The sequence below is a fragment of the Mesoplodon bidens genome (assembly GCF_964165515.1).
Source record: "Mesoplodon bidens genome assembly, chromosome: 19".
Lineage (NCBI taxonomy): Eukaryota > Metazoa > Chordata > Mammalia > Artiodactyla > Ziphiidae > Mesoplodon > Mesoplodon bidens.
In genome coordinates, this window is record NC_138179.1 from 24,738,920 (window position 1) to 24,759,673 (window position 20,754).

A 20,754-nucleotide genomic window follows, 5' to 3' on the forward strand; every position below is an offset into this window, starting at 1 on the left:
CAAACAGTGTCATCAGCAACTGCTTTCTCTTCTCCATTTCTTGCTCCATTTTCAGATGACCCTTCTCCTCATGGTGCCAAGGTGGCACCATTAGCCCTGCCCTACATCCTCCTAGGTTCAAGTCCAAGAGAAACTAGAATGGCATTATTTACTCCAACAGTCAAACCACAGCCTTGGGTCTGACTGCTGTTCTGATGGGATCACATGTCCATTATCTGACCGTTGACTGCTGATGGGGAATGGAATAATCCAATTAGCTTAGGCCAAGTCACACACTTCAGCCCTAGAGCTGGGAATTGAGCCCTACCCGAAGTACCTGGGCTGGGGGTAGGAGGGTAGAAGGTGGTTCAGGGGGTGGGGGTAGTTCCCCAAAGAAAAAGTGGTGAACCAGAAGAAGGGTGAACGGGTGCCTGGGGGAAAACACAAACAAATAGATAAACAAAACCGATGTCCGTTAAATCACCTTTCTGCTGGGGGAGCTGTTGTTGTTGTTTTTCTAAATCTAAAAGCTAAAGTTGCCTCATGATATCTTATTCCAAATCGTTTGTTATCAATCTGGCACCACTGTCCTTTACAAGGCAGGAAACTACATTTGTCAAAATCTCCTTCACTACATGTTTCTTTCTTAGAGTTTGCCTCGGAATGGAATTCACATGAGATTTGGAAGAGGGGGATGAGACGGATGCTGTTACACTTGGGTAGAGTTGCCAGGTTTCACAAATAAAAATACAAGATACCCAGGTGAATTTCAGATAAATAATTTTGGGGTATAAGTATGTCTCATTTCCCCATGTGGCCTTATATGCACCATTTGGGACATACTGATACTAAAAGCTTATTCGTTATTTATCTGAAATCCAGATTTAACCAGCATCCTGTGTTTTGTCCGGCAATCTTATTTATCCAGGAAGACATGGCCAGGCTTGGTTCCTTTGCTGACCCTCCAAGAACCCCCTTTTTGTGGTTCTGCAGACGTATGCTTTTGGAGATCTCTCCCTGGGCTCCTGCTTTGCAGGTTCTGACACATGAATACTATGGCTTCTTACACGTTGCCATGAACTGATCCACCTCTATATCCAGGCAGCAGAAGAAAACAGCATTTTGCCATTTCTAGGTAACTCAATCACTTCTGATGTCTGTGTAGTCTTCAGGTTTACTTCCTTTTACTCTTCTCCAGAGGGTTGGAAGTTCCTGAGGGCTTACATATCTTCCAGCCATCAGGAGAGGGTGGACATCTGTCCTTTGTACCATACACTGTCATCCACCAAGGCCTTTAGGCAATACAGGTACCTATTCTGTTTTCTTCCTCAGCCTGGCCTCACAACTGGCCCTCTAAGCATTTCTCTTCTCCTCCTCCCAACCGTTCTACAACGATCTTGGAAACAGTCAGTTCCTATCCCTGAACCTGCTAGGTCAAGGCAGCATTGTAAGGCTGCCCTCTAGCTACTCTCCTTCAATCCTGCCCTCATCCACTGCTGCTCTAACTCCAGGCACCAGGTTGGATAAGGGCTTCTCCACGTGTGTGCAGTTTCCCATGTCTTCCCTGGGGAGCCAGGCTCAAGTGTCCCTTCTCCTGGACACCCAAGTATGTCTGTAGTAGCTGTCATGTCATCTCCTACCCTGAACTCTCCTGAAATTGTCAAGAATTCTACAGTCATAGCCAAGTGGTCCTCTACTTTGCCTCCCCAGCCTCCTCCTCCCCATCCTAGAAAGAGTTCTTATTCTTCCTTTTAAGGAAATCTGCTTATTGGATAGCCAAGCGCTCTGATCCACCTACAGCCTAGCATTTACATTCTAACCTCTTCATCCTCCAGACTCTGCCCTGTATATTCAAAGCCAAGCTCTTGGAATTAAACCAAACAAGCAACACAACATAAACCTTTTCTCCCTCTTAAGTGCTTGGCTCTTACAATAAAAGAAAAGAAATAGCTTGGTTTTCACCACTATTGTCTCTGTTCTGTATTTAAGAACTATTGAGAAATTCAATGAACTGTTTCAGGCTGTAGCCACACTCCCAAGGCATTTCATGTCAATAAGCCACCGAGTAAAGAGCCACAGGGCCACATCCAAACACATAGGAATGGAAAACTTCAATTAGTATTTCAAAATGCATCCCCTACTTGTAATTGTTAGCACACTCAATCGGTTTACATTACCAGAAAACCAGACCAGAGAGTGCAAATGGAAAATAAGTAACAGTCAAAGATTCTATAGAACAATCTGTCCTGCTGTGAAGAAACACGTCATTATGAGAACCAAATGGGCTCTCATAATTTCAGGCAAAAATCAATTTAATGGGACATTACCTATATCCTAAAACATTTTTTTAAATCACAAAAATAAAAAGGGAGAAAAAAATTCCTTAAACAATCATGTGGTTTCAAAATGTTACCTACAAAGGAACAAAAATCAAGCTCGCTTCACACTTCTCTCCAACACCGCATTTCAGAAAACAGTGGAACAGTTTTTACAGACCTTTGAGAAGAACACAGGTATTATCCTAAATTGTTATATCTCCCTAGCTCTGGGCTGGAGATATGGGTTTGAGGGCCATTAGTATAAAGGAAAGAATTGCTGCCTTGGATGGGTGAGTTTATCCAAGGAGAGATTTTAAAGTGAGAGGACCAGAAGCTCTGAGAGATGCCCAAGCAACACTTATATGGAAAGGATGGGCAAAAAGGGAGTAGTCGGAGAATGAGAGGAAGTGCCCGAGAGGAGGACACTTGTCATGGAAGCTAAGAGACTAGTGAATCTGGAATCTCCTGGGTTGAACAGAGCCAAGAAGTAAAGCAAGATAGGACTGATAAGAAAGAAGTCACCAGTAATAGACCTAATATAAAATTTGTAAAATTGGTCAATCACCATTTTAAAGATATTTGATGTGTAATTTTAGAAATCTAATGAATTATTAGCATTTATTCCCAGTAACTGAAATGAACTCCCCACAACACTCAAGAGTATAAGAAATGACACATCCTTTTTTTTTATAATTGTGAAGTATATCATACACACAAAGAAGTACAGAATATATATGTACAGTTTAAGATGAATGATAAAATGAAAATGTATAAGCCAGGTTAAGAAATAAAACATTACCAGGGGCTCCCATGTGCCCCTCACCATCCCATGCCTCTTTGTCCCCAACAAGAAGGGATCAAAATCTGAATATCGTGATAATCACCCACTTACTTTTCTCTAGATGACTACATATGTATATCTGCCTGAAAAAAATATTCTTTGTTTAATTTGGTTTGAAACTCTAATGTACTCACCTGTAACTTGCCTTTTTTGTACAACATTATGCTTTTGAGATTCATCCTGTTGATGCATACAACTATAGTCCTTTCATTTTCACTGCTGTATAGTATTGTATTCTATGAATAGTATATACCGTAATTTATTTATCAGTTCTATCATGGATGAAGACTTGGTTTGTTTCCCACAATTTTGCTATTATGCACAATGTAACAATCAATATTCTTACATGTATCTCCGGGATGAAGCCCCAAGTAGCCTAGACTCTCCTTCTACATATGTATCCAATATATCTGCCCATGAGTGTCTGACATCTTCACTTAGGGCATTCAAGGTGGCTGAGAGGAGACCATTCTAACGATGCATGCATGTTCTTTGAATTAAAAGTTCATCATTATTTTCAAATATTTGATACAGAAAGGTTGATTTAGATTCAATATCCATTAGCAGCATCCCAAGAAATCTCAACATAACGTTTGTCAAGGAAGAAAAGAAGAGCTGTTAAGATTCTGTAAATATGTCAACTGTTCATTTTTGAATAATTGTAAAAGGCTTTAAATTTTGCACTACCTGCTTGTGTGAACACATCTTATCAATGATGACTATCCAGAATTTAAAGAGATCATTATTTAAAAGTGTTGAACAGGAATTATACCTAGTCATTTCAAGCAAAAAATCTGATATACAAAATGCAATGCTCATGGAAGCAAGTTCAAGTTTCTAATTTAAAAAATGGCAATTATTTCATCTGAACAATTACACAAATTTAATATCTTCCTTAACACCACTTGCAGTAGCCAGACTCTCAGAAAGCACCCAAGGATTCTTCTTCCCTGGTATTCACATCCTGGTGTAGTTCTATTTCACAATGAATAAGGTGAACGCCTGTAACTAATGGGATTTTTGCAGAAATGACAGTGTGACCTCCAAGGCTAGGTCATAACAGACATTGGGGTTTGTCTTGCTCTCAGATCACCTGGTCTAGGGGAAGGCAGCCAGGGTGTTATGAAGACATTCAAGCACCCAATGGAGAGCTCCACATGCTGAGAAACTGAAGCCTCCTGCTGACAGTCAGCACTGACTTGCCAGCCACGTTAATGAGCTAACTTGGAAGTGGTTCCTCCAACCCCAGTCAAGCTTTCAGATGATGTAGCCCCTGATAACATCTTGTCTGAAACATTATGAGACATCATGAGCCAGAACCACCCAGCTAAACTGCTCCCATCTTCCTGACCCACCATAAACTATGTGAGATAATAAATGTCCATTGCTATTTTAAGCTGCTACCTTTTGGGGTAATTTGTTACACAGCAATAGATAACTAATACACTTGTAATTTTTATTTTTCACACCATAATTACACAATAGAAAGACAATGTCAGTTGTTTTCAATAAGTCCCATATAGATGCCCCCCAAATCTCTTTCTACAATGGAGACTAAGGTGTGGTGCTGGAGAAAAAAGCAAAAGCTGACATTGCCAGTGTCAAGTAGCCTTCACTCTCAGACACCTTCAAGTCATCTCCACAGGTTCCTGTGTTTCTATGTTGGGGCAAAGGGACAAAGAGGATGAAGGGCAAAAGGTCATGGTGGGGGTGGCAGCAACTTTATTTGAAGAGTTTACAGGAACTTTATGGCCCTGAATTCACTCTATACACAAAACATGAGCAGGATTGACACATCTGGAATCCCCAAGCACTAAAACGATAAGGATGCCTTCCTATATGCAAAATAAAAACTCTGCAAAACTAGGATATGTGTAAGAAGCCCCCAACATTTCTATTTTTCCCTGATGCTTTTTTGAAATGTCAACTATCAAATCCATCTTAAAAATGGTTTTAGTGCCTCTGCTTTGTCCCTTTACTCATAGTTGGTCTGCCTACTGTTTAATCCAGCACTGACAAAACACTCTCTACAAACATAAAGATTCATGTTGTAAGGTGGACACTCTTCATCACAGCACCTCCTGTGCCCCAGTTATTATTAAATCAATCATTTTACCTTTCAGCTACTGGCTTTTCCTGAGGGGCTCTTATTAGCTAAGCTGCCTTTAATAAGTGCTTATTCTGTTAATATTCCTTTGAAGCCCATTCTAAATGTTCTTTTTACCCAGAAACTCTGCAGTCTCTGATTGGTGACTAAAATCAGGGTGGCAGGGCAGAGAGGAGCTCATTTCAGAACTGCAGGCCTCCTGCTGCCCGAATTGTCCCTTTCCTTGTCCCATTCTCACCTTACATGCATGCAAAGGGCCAAGCTATTTATATCCTGAGCATGGAGAAGGACTCAGCAGGTGACAAATGCTAATTTCTGAGGTCAGGAAAGGTGCTTCACATTATCCCTTTTTGAAGACAAGATGCAGACAAAGGGCAGGACAGGGAGGCTCTGAACATCCTACATATTGAATAGTGCTTTGCTGCATTTAAGAACTCATTCCTGCCATAGTCATGGAAATCAGTGATCTCATAGTTTTAGCCCCCATTTTTCAGATTAAGCACACACTCAAGGCATGGACAAAGCAGGCCAGTAAAACTATTTTATTTTCTTATAATTGATATTAAAATTATGAAGCTAAGCTGTCTAATACGACGGCTACTAGCCACATGGGACTATTTAATTTTTAATTAGTTAAAATGAAAAATCCAGTTCCCTAGTAGCACAGCACATTCTAAATGCTCAGTAGCCACATAAGCACTGTTATAAAATATTTCAGTTATCATGAAAAAGAAATTAAAATTTGATTGATTTCCCTTACATCTATTTTGTGATTTGACATTGTTTTTAACTTTGAATTACACATTTTGGGAGTAGGTGGGAGAACCATAATACTTTCAGTGTCTGGACACCTCTAAAGAATTTAATGTGACCTTAGCCAGCACGCTCCTTAGCAGCATTTATATCCTTGATCTCCCCTCCATGCGTCTCATCCATAAGCATGGCCCCGGACAGTCACCCACGAACACCTCTAATCCACGAGTTCAGACGCGAAACCTGAGCCTCGGCTGGTTTCCTAGCAACAGCGACGCGACCCCGCCCCTTACCCCGCGTTGCCTCTCCTACCTTATTGGACCGGAGTGGGCGGGAACAGCAGTCAAGTGTCCAATAGGAGGGGGGCGGAGGAGGGAGTCCTGGCCGCGTCCCGGTCGCCCGGGAAACCTCTGCAGGCAGGTTCGCGCGCGATGCCGAGCGCCGAGGAGCTTCCCGCGCTGGCTGAGGAGAACGCGGACTGGGAGCCCGGCGCCGACCCGCGGCTGCGACTCCTGGGGGCCTACGTGGCCCGGAGCCTGCGGCCGGCTTCGGGCGCCTGGGAGCGCTGCGCGGGCTCGGCCGAGGCGAGGCAACTGCTGCACGCCTTCCTGGGCCGCGGGGCCGCGGAGGGGCCGCGGCCGCTGCTGGTGGTGCGGCCCGGGCCCGGGGGCCTGGCGGTGCGCGCGGGGCTGGACGCGGGACCCGAGGCCGGCGCGCCTCGTGCTAAGAGGCTTTTTTGCCTGCGCACCAGACCTGAGCCGCCGGGGCCCGACAGCCTCCGCGGAGCAGTGCTGTGCGGGGACCTGCCCGCCACGCCGCTGGAGCACCTGGCCGCGCTCTTCTCCGAGGTGAGGGTGGGTCGGTGGCCCCGCGCTGGCTGCAGCTGGGAGGGGGAGGGAAGGAGGAGGCGGGGCCGGCGGGGCGGGGCTGGCGGGGTGGGGCCGTGGGAGAGGAGACTGGAGCTGAGCTCGAGGAGTTAAGAATAAAGTGGGATTGGCCGGCGGGCCGAGCTAGCGGGAAACTAGGACCCTGGGCTGCCCCCTGAGATGTGGAGGCGAGCCGTGAGATGGCAGCTGCGGGAAATCTGAGCAGGGGCTGGGTCCGAGTCAGGCCATCGCGGGGCACTTGCTTCATTCCTGGTCTGCGTTCAGGCCAAAGTCAAGGCGAGGCTAGATTCTGAAGAGGGCCTGGGTCCTGACCTCTTTTTGAGGCGCCGTTTCTGAATCCTCCCTGTAAGCTGGCATTGCAAAAGCCCGGGAGTGGGGGCTTGCCTGGTTGCGCAGTGGTTGAGAGTCTGCCTGCCAGTGCAGGGGACACGGGTTCGAGCCCTGGTCTAGGAAGATCCCACATGCCGCGGAGCAACTAGGCCCGTGAGCCTGCGCGTCTGGAGCCTGTGCTCCGCAACAAGAGAGGCCGCAGACAGTGAGAGGCCCGCGCACCGCGATGAAGAGTGGCGCCCGCTCGCCGCAACTAGAGAAAGCCCTCGCACAGAAACGAAGACCCAACACAGCCAAAATAAATAAATAAATAAATAAATTTATTTTTAAAAAAGCCCGGGAGTGGTGGACCCAGGGGCATGTCCTATGGGTCAGTGAGGTGAAGGAGGTGAAGGGCTGTCCACGCTCTTTACTTCTGGAGAAGAGTTAAAAAGGAGAGGTGGCTTGGTTTTGATTTTCGTGTCCTTCATGAACCAGAGGTCACCCCTGTGCCCAGGTTAGAAGTTGAGGCATCCAGTTGGAAATGTCCAGCTGGCGTTTGGAGGGGCCGGCCTGGAGCGCAGGAAGGAAGGTCTACCCGGATGTGGATTATGGAGCGCTTTGGTGGCACCACAGCAGAAGCCTCCGGAGTGCAGGGGTGCCCGGGAGAGATTCTTGGGACACTTAGACCTTTCTGGAATAGGAGTGAACGTCCCTGGAAGTTGGGTGTGTGTGCTCCTGGAGGCTTGATGCCCTGCTGTGTGATGTTTCCTGTCACAGGTGCTGTGGGGAACACCAGAGAAATAAAGACAAGATCCCACCTGTGAAATTCACCATATACATACATATATATATATATATATATATATATGGCATCTTCAAAGCTAGTGTGACTGAGGTGGAGACAGACCTTACCTAAAGTTGGCCCCAGTGCTGGCATTGGGTCCTGGAGGCTCCCTGCTGCGTCAGGTGTTAGGCCTTTGGTTGCTTCATGAGGAAGCTTTGGGGAGGGGGAGTTCCAGAGAAGGGTCTGGGGTGACAGAGGAGCTCTAGGGGACCCAGGGAAGCTAGGTTTCTCAGTAGATATGGAAGTATTTCAGTATTTTAATAACCGAATGGCTTTACTGCTGTGTGTTGTCTGAACAGCATCCCTGCAGGAATCCAAGCGTGGATCAAATTCCCTCATGCACGGTGATGATAGGAAGAAGTGCTTGAAAACAAACGTATGGTTACCAAAGGGGAAAGGGGAGGAGGGATAAATTGGGAGATTGGGATTCACAGATACACACCACTCTATATAAACTAGATAACCAACAAGGACCTACTGTGTAGCACAGGGAACTCTACTCAATGTCTTGTAATAACCTACAATGGAGAAGAATCTAAGAACGAATATGTATATAACTGAATCACTTTGCTGTACACCTGAAATTAACATACTAAATGAACTATAGCTTAACAAAAAAATTTTTAAACTTTAAAAAATTTTCAAAAAAATAAGATAAACAAAATGCGAAATAGGTGAATAGATTTTAATTTACAGAATAAAGACAATGTTTATTGATATGGAAAAAAAAAAGTGCTGTTGGGTTCCGAGGACAGACACATGCATTTGGTCTGAGAGCCCTGCTTCACCTCCAGTGCTGAACTGGCTCCTGAACAAGGAGAAGGATTAGAATAAATAGAGAGCAGGGGATCTTTCAAGGTCTGGGGAGCAGACTGAACAAAGGTTCCGAGATGGAGCTACACGTAGTGTACGTAGAGGGCAGTGGGTCCATCTCAGAGTGGCATCACGGCCAAGGAAAAAGCGAGTGAAAGTAATTTTAAAACACTTCAGACTCTTAAATGTTCAAGAATTTTCATCGGTGCATTGAAAGAGGCTGGAAACAAACTGAATGTTCATCTGTAGGGGACTGGGTGAATGAATTAAGGTGTGTCTATAATTAAAAGTAATGGTTGATAATGGGACCGTTCTTAAGATAATTTTATTTTTATGGTGGCATAAAAAACCCACATAAAATTCACTCTCCCAGCAATTTCCAAGCGTACAGCACAACATTGTCAACCTCATGCACATCCTTGCATGGCAGATCCCCAGAACCGTCCCCCCATCCTGTATGGTTGAAACTCTACACTCACTGAACAACTCCCACCTGTCCCCGCCTCAGCCCCTGGCAGCCACATTCTACTTTCTGTGTCTATGAATTTGACCACTCTTGGTACCTCATGTAAGTGGAATCATGACGTATTTGTCTTTTTGTGACTGGCTTACTTCACTCAGCATAATGTCCTCAAAGAGGTTCATTCTCAAGGGAGCATGTGACAGAATCTCCTTCCTTTTTAAGACTGAATAGTATCCCATTGTATGTATATATACCACATTTCCTTTATCCCATTCATCCATGGATGGACATTTAGGTTCCTTTCACCTCTTGGCTATTGTGAATAATGCTGCAATTTAAGATAATTTTTTTGAAGGTTTAGAACTGTACATATAGTATGCTACCGTTTCTGCTAAAAAAGAGAAAGGAGGGAGGGAGGAAAAACATTCATTTACAGAGTAATCCACAGGCCCAAGGAACTGGGCGACTCAGGGAGGTACAGGGGTAGGTAGAAGACTTACTTTCTACTGTCATACTTTTGTACTTTAAAAATTTGCACCATGCAAATGTGTTATCTGTTTTAAAAATCTAATAATAAAATAATAAATATAATAAAAAATAAATAATAAAAATAAAACAATTTATTTTTAAAATACCTCGAGGCCTTTACTTGCGTTTCTCAAAACCTCTAACAGCAATTCTCGGGCCATGCGACCACTGCCGTCCCATCCGCTTTTTTCACACACCCTGAAGCTGATCCAGAGCCACTTCAGGGCCCTGCTCCCCTCCCACTCATGGATCAGCCCCTGGCTGCTGTGCTCCCCTGGTCCTAACACCTCCCCGTAAAGCCAAAATATCCCACCTGGATGAGAAAAGTATTCTTTGTTGGCGGGGGTGGGGGGGGGGGTGATATTAACGAAGGAGTGAAGCTATAAATTTTAACTTTTCTGTCCCATTACACTAGCACAAGGTAAAAAGCAAATGCATCCAGGAAATGTTTACAAGGGAGAACTGCCAGAATTTAGAAACCAGCCCTCCTGCTCCCTTTCTTCCTCCTCCCAGTCCCTTCATTCACTGCTGCCAGGTTCCTTTTCCTAGAGCTCTGGAACTTGGATGCTGTTTTGAAGTTTGGGGTTTTGGAGAGGGAGTGTCACCCACCCTTTCTAATCAGGTGTCCAGTCGGGTGGACCCCCAACTGGGTCCTTCCGTTGCCCAGTGCCAGCTGGTGCCAAATGAAGGAAACCAGGTCCAGCAGAGCAGAAACTTTATTCTTTAATCAAGGAATGGAGAAGGGGGAAGCTCCTGCTCTGAAGACGCCACCTTCTCCCCGGCTGAGGAGATGGGTGGCTTGTACAGAGCCCGGTGAACAGCAAGGGCGGGGCGGGGCAGGAGGAGCGGGCATGCGCAGAGCCTCCGTGCGTGCGTCCGGAGCGCCTCTCCTCGAGCGTCGCGACGCCTCTGCGTGTGCCTGCCCTGTCGCCATCTTGGACCATTCCGGTCCTCTCAGGTACTGCGGTTTTCCTTCCTTGCCGTTTCCGCAGCCTCTGCCTTAGTTTCCCTTAAGCAAGTGTAGCGGTGGGCGTAGGTAGATGGGTTGTTGAGGGCAGAAAAAGGGAGGCTGTAGGTTTGTTTCCGGTAAAAGTGTGGGTCCTTTTCCCCGTGAGAGGAGCATGGAATTTGGAGTCTGGGGGACCCGGGTTCCAGTGCTGGTTCTGTCGCGTTCGGTGGGGATGGTGTGAGCACGCTAGCTCACCTCTGTCAGGATCGAAGCACCTTGCAGGCTTGTCGTGAAATTTAAAATAACCCATCAGGACGCTTGGAATAGAGTGTGTTAGCATCACTGAGTCCAAGCCTGTAGTGCTCGTCGCACGGCAGGCTGATAAATCGAGAGAGGAGGTGTTGGGGCAAAGAATAGTGGCTTTAATCGGAAAGCCAGCAGCCCAAGAAGGTGGTGGGCTGGTAGAACCATCTTCCCAGAGGTCGAATTCAAGCTTCTTTTGTACCAAACGGAGGAGGAGGTGCGGCTGGTATTACAGACTTGTTGGTGGCGCTTGCATCCTTTGTTCTTGCAGCTGTTCACAAAGGCCTGGTCACAGTGTGAACCTCCAGCAGGACAATTGTTATTCTCTGTTCTGCAACTTTTTGTTGACACCTTTAAAGGTCAAGCCTGGGAGGCAAAACCTTGGGAATAGGCTGTCGTGTGTTTCAGGCTCTAGGCAACATCCTTTTACAAAGATGCACAGCCAGCGTGATTAAGACAGGAAACAAAGCACAACGGTTAGAGCGAAAGGAATAGATACAACGTGGAGTCAGGTTGGTTCTCTGTTAACATTAGTTGTAGGTTTTCCCTAAAGGACAAGAATTACTGTGACTCTACATCCCCCTTAAAAGCTTTCTCATGGGCTTCCCTGGTGGCGCAGTGGTTGAGAGTCTGCCTGCCGATGCAGGCGACGCGGGTTCGTGCCCCGGTCCGGGAAGGTCCCACATGCCGCGGAGCGGCTGGGCCTGTGAGCTATGGCCGCTGAGCCTGCGCGTCCGGAGCCTGTGCTCCGCAACGGGAGAGTCCGCAACGGGAGAGGCCACAACGGTGCGAGGCCCACGTACCACCAAAAAAAAAAAAAAAAAAAAAAAAAGCTTCCTCACTTCCTGTCACCCCGCCTTGTCACTTTGCTCTAACCCAAACTTATCTCTCCGCAAAGACTCAGCCTTTCTACCTCTGAGATGGGACAGACATCCTTGCTCCTCTTTGCTCCTTCTCGATTCAAGTAGAAAACAGTCCAGTTTGAATCTGATGCCTTTAGACAAAGCCACCGTCTCCCCCCATTAATGTGTCATAAATTGATAGCACTGCCCTCATTTCCCCACGATTGGGTTCCTGCTCACTGTGACTCTCCCCCAGCGTTGCTCCCGTCTTAACACGTGGCTCTTTCAATAGACACATAAGTGATCCTTCATTAACCCGGCCTCTGGGCCCCTTGAACCTTCCTCCTCCGCTGACCTTTTCGCCCTTCCTATGTTAGCCACCCCTTCCCATGCTGTTCCCAGTCCTTGCGTTACCAGGCCACGCCCTGGTGATCCGATTCCAGGCACCTCTTTCTCTGACCCTCCTCCTGTCTTTCCGGCTCACTCTCCCCAGCAGCCCCCTACCGCAAGCCTGTGACCCTGCTGGGACCTGCAGTCCGTTGATCCTGCCGCCTGCCCTCTGTCCATCCTCCACACCCACATCCTTCCCCCCTTACCCAGCTCAGGTGCTCCATCATTATCATCACGGCCTCTGTCTCGCTTTGTCGTACGTCTTTGGCAAAACCATAAATCTGGTGAACTCCAACTCCCTGCCTACTGTATACCCGCCCTCGTGAAGCTGAACAAAAATGTCTAGACTGCGTGTCTAGTCTTGCTGTGTCCTATCCTTTTCCTCACCCGTCAGGCTCTTCCCCCCACATTGCGTGGAAAAGAGAGTTGTCAACGTTGCCAGTGACCTCTACTCGTCTGAATCACATGGCCATGTTTCAGTCTTTTTCCTGCTTGACCTGTGAGCAGCCTTTGGCACAGCTCATGATGATCCTGTCCTCCTGGAAGCACTTTGTCTTCACTTGGCTTTCAGGTCACCAGTCTTCTGGTTTCCTCCTCTCACCATCGCCATTTCTTCTGTTTCCCCTGTTGGTTCCACCCCCGCTTCTTGCTAACTTGCTAACATTGGAGAGCCCTTGGGCTCATTCCTTGGGCATCTTCTCTGTATATACTCAGTTCCTTGGGGGGCACTCATTCCCTTTCAGAATTTTATGAATCATCTCATCTACATCTACCAGATTTGTTATCTCCAGACTTTTCTTCTCTGAGCTCCCAACTACCAAATCCGACTGCCTATTCAGTGTCCCCACTTAGAAGTTCAGTAGATTTATCCAATTCTAACGTGTCCAAGAACCTACTCCCAATTCTTCCCACAAGAACCTGACTCCACCGTTATTCTTCCCCACGTCAGCAATGGCGGTTCCCTTCTTCCTGTTGCTCGAGTCCCAAACCTTGGAATCATCCTGACTCCTTTTTGCTCACACGACTAATCCATTAAGAAATCATTTTGGCCGAGGCTTCAAAATTTATGTAGAATTGGACCATTTCTTACTATCTCCTCTACTCTGCCCTGTGCCAAGCCACTCTCTTCTGTATTATAGCAATAACTTGCTAGCCAATCTCTTTTTCCACTTTTGCCCCCGAGAGTCTATTCTCAACACAGTAGCTGGAGCGATCCTATTAAAAAAGATGTCAGACCATGTTGGTCCTTTGCTCAAAACCCTTCAATGATTTACATTCCTCAGAGTAAAAATCAAAATCCCACAGGCAGGGCTGCATGTGATCTGACCCCTTTTACTCACCCCTACTCTTCTTGCCAATCCTGTCCCAGTTTCACTGACCTCCACACTGCTCCTTGATCACACTAGGCATGCTCCCACCTCAGGGCCTTTGCACTGGCTGTTCCTTCTACCCTCAATATACTTCCCCCAAGGGTCTGCACAACACTCTCCCAATCCTCCCCAGTCTTTGTTCAAATGTTACCTTCTCCATGAGATCTGCACCAATCACTCTATTTACCATTACATCACTTCCAGCCCACCTGTTTCATTTTTTTTTCACAGAACTTATGGTTTATTGACTGTCTCTTCCCTAGAATATAAACTTCATGAAGTCAGGAATCTTCGTCTGTTTTGTTCACTGATGTACCTTCCAAGCACCTAGAACGGTGCTAGCATGTGGTAGACTCTTGATAAATATTCATTGAGAATATTCATTTCATAGAAAGTTCACATTCACTATTTTTCTATCACTGAAAGCCCTCCAAAATGCACCCAAGCCCACCTATCACTTTTTCTTCAGACAGCATATATTTCAGTTATTCTCTGAACCTCTATTGAGTGCTTCCTGGATGCCAGACCCTAGGGAGGACTGTGGGTATAAGATACAGTCCCTGCCTTTTAGATCCTAGAAAAATTCTTGTTCATCCCCTCTGCCCTGTTAGGCCTCCTGCCATGGGTCCAAGGGGTCCTTTCTTTTTTTTTTTTTTTTTTTTTTCAGTATGTGGGCCTCTCACTGTTGTGGCCTCTCCCGTTGCGGAGCACAGGCTCCGGACGCGCAGGCGCAGCAGCCATGGCTCACGGGCCTAGTTGCTCCGCGGCATGTGGGATCTTCCCGGACCGGGGCACGAACCCGTGTCCCCTGCATCGGCAGGCGGACTCTCAACCACTGTGCCACCAGGGAAGCCCAAGGGGTCCTTTCTTAACATGAATGTGAGTAGAGCTCAATTTGTGACATTTTATCTCTCGGCAACCCCTGTTCACCTGCTGTTGTAAGTTCTCAGTTCAGTGATTGCTTCCAGACAGACCAGGCAAGGATCATTCTCTTGGCTTCATATGCTGGGTCCAGGCCTTCTATCTCACAGCCACATGGACTCACTGGTCGCATATGGAAACCAACCAACCATTTAAGTCCGTGTTTCCGTTTCAGTCTTTGCTAGGCAGCTCCTTATCACATTTCCTGATCATCTGTTTTTCTTTCTAGTATTCCCTTTCTATTAGTTGTGATCTTTTGACAGGCAGAGGTTCCTAATGAGTTGCATGAATTACAACTTTTTAAGTTGCTAATGGTAAAAACCTCAATTTAAATCAGCTCAGAAAGTTCAAGAGCAGCCTGATGCAGGAGCTCAAATGATGTCATAGGACTTGGTTTTTCCTCCATCTATAAACTCTCTCTTCCACATATTGACCATATTTGAAGGCTCCATCTGGTAGCAAGTTGGCCACCAATTGTTCCAGACTCATAGAAAGAGAAAGCTTCTCTTCCTCAAAATGTCCAGATAAAAGACTTTGGCCTGACTCTTATTGGCTCAGGTTTGTTCACATATCTACCTCTGGATCTGGAGATGAATACTAAGAGAAGAGGGACTGTGTTCAGTGGCCAGAACCAACTCAGGTTCACCTGCAGATAGATTCAAGGTCCTCAGGCCTCCTGTACACAGAGGGTCACGCTTACCTGCCTCTGTCCTGTTTTTTGCCTCTTGACCTTTGTGACAGTTTCACCCGTTGATGAGGAAGGGATCCCTGCCCTAGGGTTGGGGGGATGGCCGTACACGTAACACTGGACAGATGAGACTGCCCGCAGGTTATTAGCACAGATATTCACAGTCCAGAGGAGGGAGATGCTGTGCCAGGCAGGGCCACATGGGGGGTTGTGCGTGGGAACAGAGCAAATGAACAGGGGCTGTGGGAGGCAAGCTTTGTACTATCGAGAGGGTGTGGTGCCCACTGGTTCCTGTGGGAGGATGGGATCGGCTTGCGTGAATATCCCACTGGCTGGAACTGAAGCCCACTCCTCAGGGATGGGTGGTGGCCGTGCCTGGTCCCCAGCCCCCTGCTGGACTAGGGGCCTTAGCGGCAGGAGCAGACTGGGCAGGGAAACTTGTGGATAGGCTATTTGAGGCCCTCCCGATTTTACCAGATGCCAAGGCAATACATAATGTTGGTTATTAATAATTAGGTCTTACAGAACAGGGACCTGCAAAAGGTTGTATGTAGCTCTCTCGACCTTTCTCAGAATAGTCTTTAGGGTTTCAGAAGTTGCCTGCCTTTCTTTTCTGTGCACGTCTGTCCCAGGTTGTCATCCCCATCCTGGCCAATGAGAAGAATCACCCAGACTGGCCCCACGTGGTTTGTCAAGATGTCCAGCGACACGCCCACAGCCTTCAATGTGACCTCTTGGTTCTCCTTGAGCAAGCGAAGGGGAAAACTTTGCTGCCTCTTCCAGTCGGCTCAGAAAAAATGGGGTTTGTGGATTCTGAAAGTGAGACCACGTAAGTACCACCAGGCTCGCCATATGGGCCTCAGAGATATGGGAGATGCTGGTTTATCTGAGTGTTTTCTTTATGACTTTTCTGTTCCTGACTGCATATCTCTTTGTTCTGCACACAAGCCCACTGTTTGCCAGCATCCTCAGACTGTACGTTTTGAGCTGATGACTACCCTCGCCCCAATCCGTCTGCCGGACGTCTTTTAAGGCTATCACGCAACATGGCCTCTTTTCTGCTCAGAACTATTTCAGGGCTGAGAGTAGCCATGCTGATTTCAGTGTTTCGCTTATCAGGACAGTGTCTCGCTTATCAGGACAGTGTCTCATCATTGGCAAAGACCCAGGTCCGGTCTGGGAGACAGCACGTCTCTTCCCAGCATTTACCCAGCACACACTGTCACTGTCCAGACCCTCCTCCCCCAGCAGCTGGAGACTTTTTTCAGGTCCTGGGGATTTTTTTCCAAACAGAAACAAATCTGGCTTTGTTGAGGCTTGAGGTCCATGCCTCCCGTGTCCGGGAAGACATTAAAGCCTCATCCTCTTCTCCATGTAAGAGTGACACCAACTATCAGCTTCCACTTACCATTCCAGGTTTGCTTCTGTCCTGTGGGGATTCTTTTCTTTTTCATTCAAACCAGGCTATATATCTAAGTGCTATTTTTTAATCATCTTCTATCCAGCATTTCTCTATGTTTGTGGCAACAGGCCATCTTCCTACATGTGCTCGGTCTGCCATATTGCTGGGAGTCTCCAAACGTATTATGTCATCATTGTGTATTCAGGGCCCATGATTTTATCTGAAGAATAAGTAATGCATGGGATAGCAATGTACTTTATAATGAGTTTTTGCTGTTGGAAGTAATTTGCTACATATATAATTTGAAGCAATTTCCCGGTTAACTGTAAAACTTACTGTGGTTTAATAAAAATACACAATTTTCAAAATAAATAAATTCAAATTATCCTTTTCCTATTCCTTTCTCTTTTTTTTTTTTTTTTTTTTTTTTACTTTTTATTTTATATTGGAGTATAGCCGATTAACAATGTTGTGATAGTTTCAGATGCACAGCAAAGGGACTCGGCTATACATATGCATGTACCCATTCTCCCCCAAACTCCCCTCCCATCCAGGCTGCCACATAACATTGAGCAGAGTCCCCTGTGCTATATAGTAGGTCCACTGGTTATCCATTTTTTTTTAAGTTTATTTATTCATTTTTTTAATTAGTTTCTGCTTTATAACAAAGTGAATCAGTCATACATATACATCTGTTCCCACATCCCTTCCCTCATGCATCTCCCTCCCTCCCACCCTCCCCATCCCACCCCTCCAGGCGGTCACAAAGCACCGAGCTGATCTCCCTGTGCTCTGCGGCTGCTTCCCACTATCTATCTACCTTACGTTTGGTAGTGTATACACGTCCATGCCTCTCTTTCGCCTTGTCACAGCCCACCCTTCCCCCTCCCCATATCCTCAAGTCCATTCTCAAGTAGGTCTGCGTCTTCATTCCCGTTTTGCCCCTAGGTTCTTCATGACATTTTTTTTTTTAATTCCGTATATATGTGTTAGCATACGGTATTTGTCTTTCTCTTTCTGACTAACTTCACTCTGTATGACAGACTCTAGGTCTATCCACCTCATTACAAATAGCTCAGTTTCGTTTCTTTTTATGGCTGAGTAATATTCCATTGTATATATGTGCCACATCTTCTTTATCCATTCATCCGATGATGGACACTTAGGTTGTTTCCAGCTCCGGGCTATTGTGAATAGAGCTGCAATGAACATTTTGGTACATGTCTCTTTTGGAATTATGGTTTTCTCAGGGTATATGCCCAGTAGTGGGATTGCTGGGTCATATGGTAGTTCTATTTGTAGTTTTTTAAGGAACCTCCATACCGTTCTCCATAGTGGCTGTACCAATTCACATTCCCACCAGCAGTGCAAGAGTGTTCCCTTTTCTCCACACCCTCTCCAGCATTTATTGTTTCTAGATTTCTTTTTTTTTTTTTTAATTAGTTTCTGCTTTATAACAAAGTGAATCAGTCATACATATACATCTGTTCCCACATCCCTTCCCTCATGCATCTCCCTCCCTCCCACCCTTCCCATCCCACCCCTCCAGGCGGTCACAAAGCACCGAGCTGATCTCCCTGTGCTCTGCGGCTGCTTCCCACTATCTATCTACCTTACGTTTGGTAGTGTATATATGTCCATGCCTCTCTTTCGCTTTGTCACAGCTTACCCTTCCCCCTCCCCATATCCTCAAGTCCATTCTCAAGTAGGTCTGTGTCTTTATTCTCGTTTTGCCCCTAGGTTCTTCATGACATTTTTTTTTTAAATTCCGTATATATGTGTTAGCATACGGTATTTGTCTTTCTCTTTCTGACTAACTTCACTCTGTATGACAGACTCTAGGTCTATCCACCTCATTACAAATAGCTCAGTTTCGTTTCTTTTTATGGCTGAGTAATATTCCATTGTATATATGTGCCACATCTTCTTTATCCATTCATCCGATGATGGACACTTAGGTTGTTTCCAGCTCCGGGCTATTGTGAATAGAGCTGCAATGAACATTTTGGTACATGTCTCTTTTGGAATTATGGTTTTCTCAGGGTATATGCCCAGTAGTGGGATTGCTGGGTCATATGGTAGTTCTATTTGTAGTTTTTTAAGGAACCTCCATACCGTTCTCCATAGTGGCTGTACCAATTCACATTCCCACCAGCAGTGCAAGAGTGTTCCCTTTTCTCCACACCCTCTCCAGCATTTATTGTTTCTAGATTCCTTGATGATGGCCATTCTGACTGGTGTGAGATGATATCTCATTGTAGTTTTGATTTGCATTTCTCTAATGATTAATGATGTTGAGCATTCTTTCATGTGTTTGTTGGCAGTCTGTATATCTTCTTTGGAGAAATGCCTATTTAAGTCTTCTGCCCATTTTTGGATTGGGTTGTCTGTTTTTTTGCTATTGAGCTGCATGAGCTGTTTATAAATTTTGGAGATTAATCCTTTGTCAGTTGCTTCATTTGCAAATATTTTCTCCCATTCTGAGGGTTGTCTTTTGGTCTTCTTTATGGTTTCCTTTGCTGTGCAAAAGCTTTGAAGTTTCATTAGGTCCCATTTGTTTATCTTTGTTTTTATTTCCATTTCTCTAGGAGGTGGGTCCAAAAGGATCTTGCTGTGATTTATGTCATAGAGTGTTCTACCTATGTTTTCCTCTAAGAGTTTGATAGTTTCTGGCCTTACATTTAAGTCTTTAATCCATTTTGAGCTTATTTTTGTGTATGGTGCTAGGGAATGATCTAATCTCAAACTTTTACATGTCCCTGTCCAGTTTTCCCAGCACCACTTATTGAAGAGGCTGTCCTTTCTCCACTGTACATTCCTGCCTCCTTTATCAAAGATAAGTTGGCCATATGTGCGTGGGTTTATCTCTGGGCTTTCTATCCTGATCCACTGATCTATCTTTCTGTTTTTATGCCAGTACCAGACTGTCTTAATTACTGTAGCTTTGTAGTATAGTCTGAAGTCAGGGAGCCTGATTCCTCCAGCTCCGTTTTTCGTTCTCAAGATTGCTTTAGCTATTCGGGGCCTTTTGTTTTTCCAAACAAATTTTGAAATTTTTTGTTCTAGTTCTGTGAAAAATGCCATTGGTAGTTTGATAGGGATTGCATTGAATCTGTAGATTGCTTTCGGTAGTAGAGTCATTTTCACAATATTGATTCTTCCAATCCAGGAGCATGGTATATCTCTCCATCTATTTGTATCATCTTTAATTTCTTTCATCAGTGTCTTATAGTTTTCTGCATACAGGTCTTTTGTCTCCTTAGGTAGGTTTATTCCTAGATATTTTATTCTTTTTGTTGCGATGGTAAATGGGAGTGTTTTCTTGATTTCATTTTCAGATTTTTCATCATTAGTGTATAGGAATGCCAGAGATTTCTGTACATTAATTTTATATCCTGCTACTTTACCAAATTCATTGATTAGCTCTAGTAGTTTTTCGGTAGCATCTTTAGGATTCTCTATGTATAGTATCATGTCATCTGCAAACAGTGACAGCTTTACTTCTTCTTTTCCAATTTGGATTCCTTTTATTTCCTTTTCTTCTCTGATTGCTGTGGCTAAAACTTCCAAAACTATGTTGAATAAGAGTGGTGAGAGTGGGCAGCCTTGTCTTGTTCCTGATCTTAGTGGAAATGGTTTCAGTTTTTCACCATTGAGGACAATGTTGGCTGTGGGTTTGTCATTCCTTTCTCTTTTTAACATAATAACAGTCACTGTGTGTGTATGTAGTCATTGCTGAGTTTGTCTCCCTTTGTTCAAGTTTGATAATTTCCCAAAAGGCTGGATCATATTTCAGGGAGGTGAGTATCTTCTCCCTTTAATACCGCCCATAATCACTTGTGCCATATCATTGCCCAGCAAATATGAATTTAATTAAATTCAGTGAAGGTAGGTTTCTGGCATGAAACTGCAAATGACAGATTCTCTTTCTTTGTCACCATGTCCTGGGTTCTTGGCATGAACTACTGTCAGTCCAGACTTTGTGAAAAGGCAAAACCAAAATGCATTTTTGATTTTTAATCCCTTCCAAACAGCTTTAGTTAG

General features: G+C 45.3%; 1 protein-coding gene across 1 annotated transcript in view; it reads left to right on the forward strand.

The window, feature by feature from the left end:
* Positions 1-6,429: 6,429 nt before the first annotated feature.
* The window catches only part of DNAH9 (dynein axonemal heavy chain 9), a gene marked incomplete at its 5' end in the record, with an annotated part of 303,352 nt that continues 289,027 nt past the window's right edge, over positions 6,430-20,754 (forward strand). Inside the window, 2 exons of the mRNA XM_081219032.1 lie at positions 6,430-6,846; positions 15,941-16,137. Of these exons, the coding sequence (XP_081075158.1) occupies positions 6,430-6,846; positions 15,941-16,137 (614 nt within the window). The remainder of the gene's footprint in view (positions 6,847-15,940; positions 16,138-20,754) is intronic.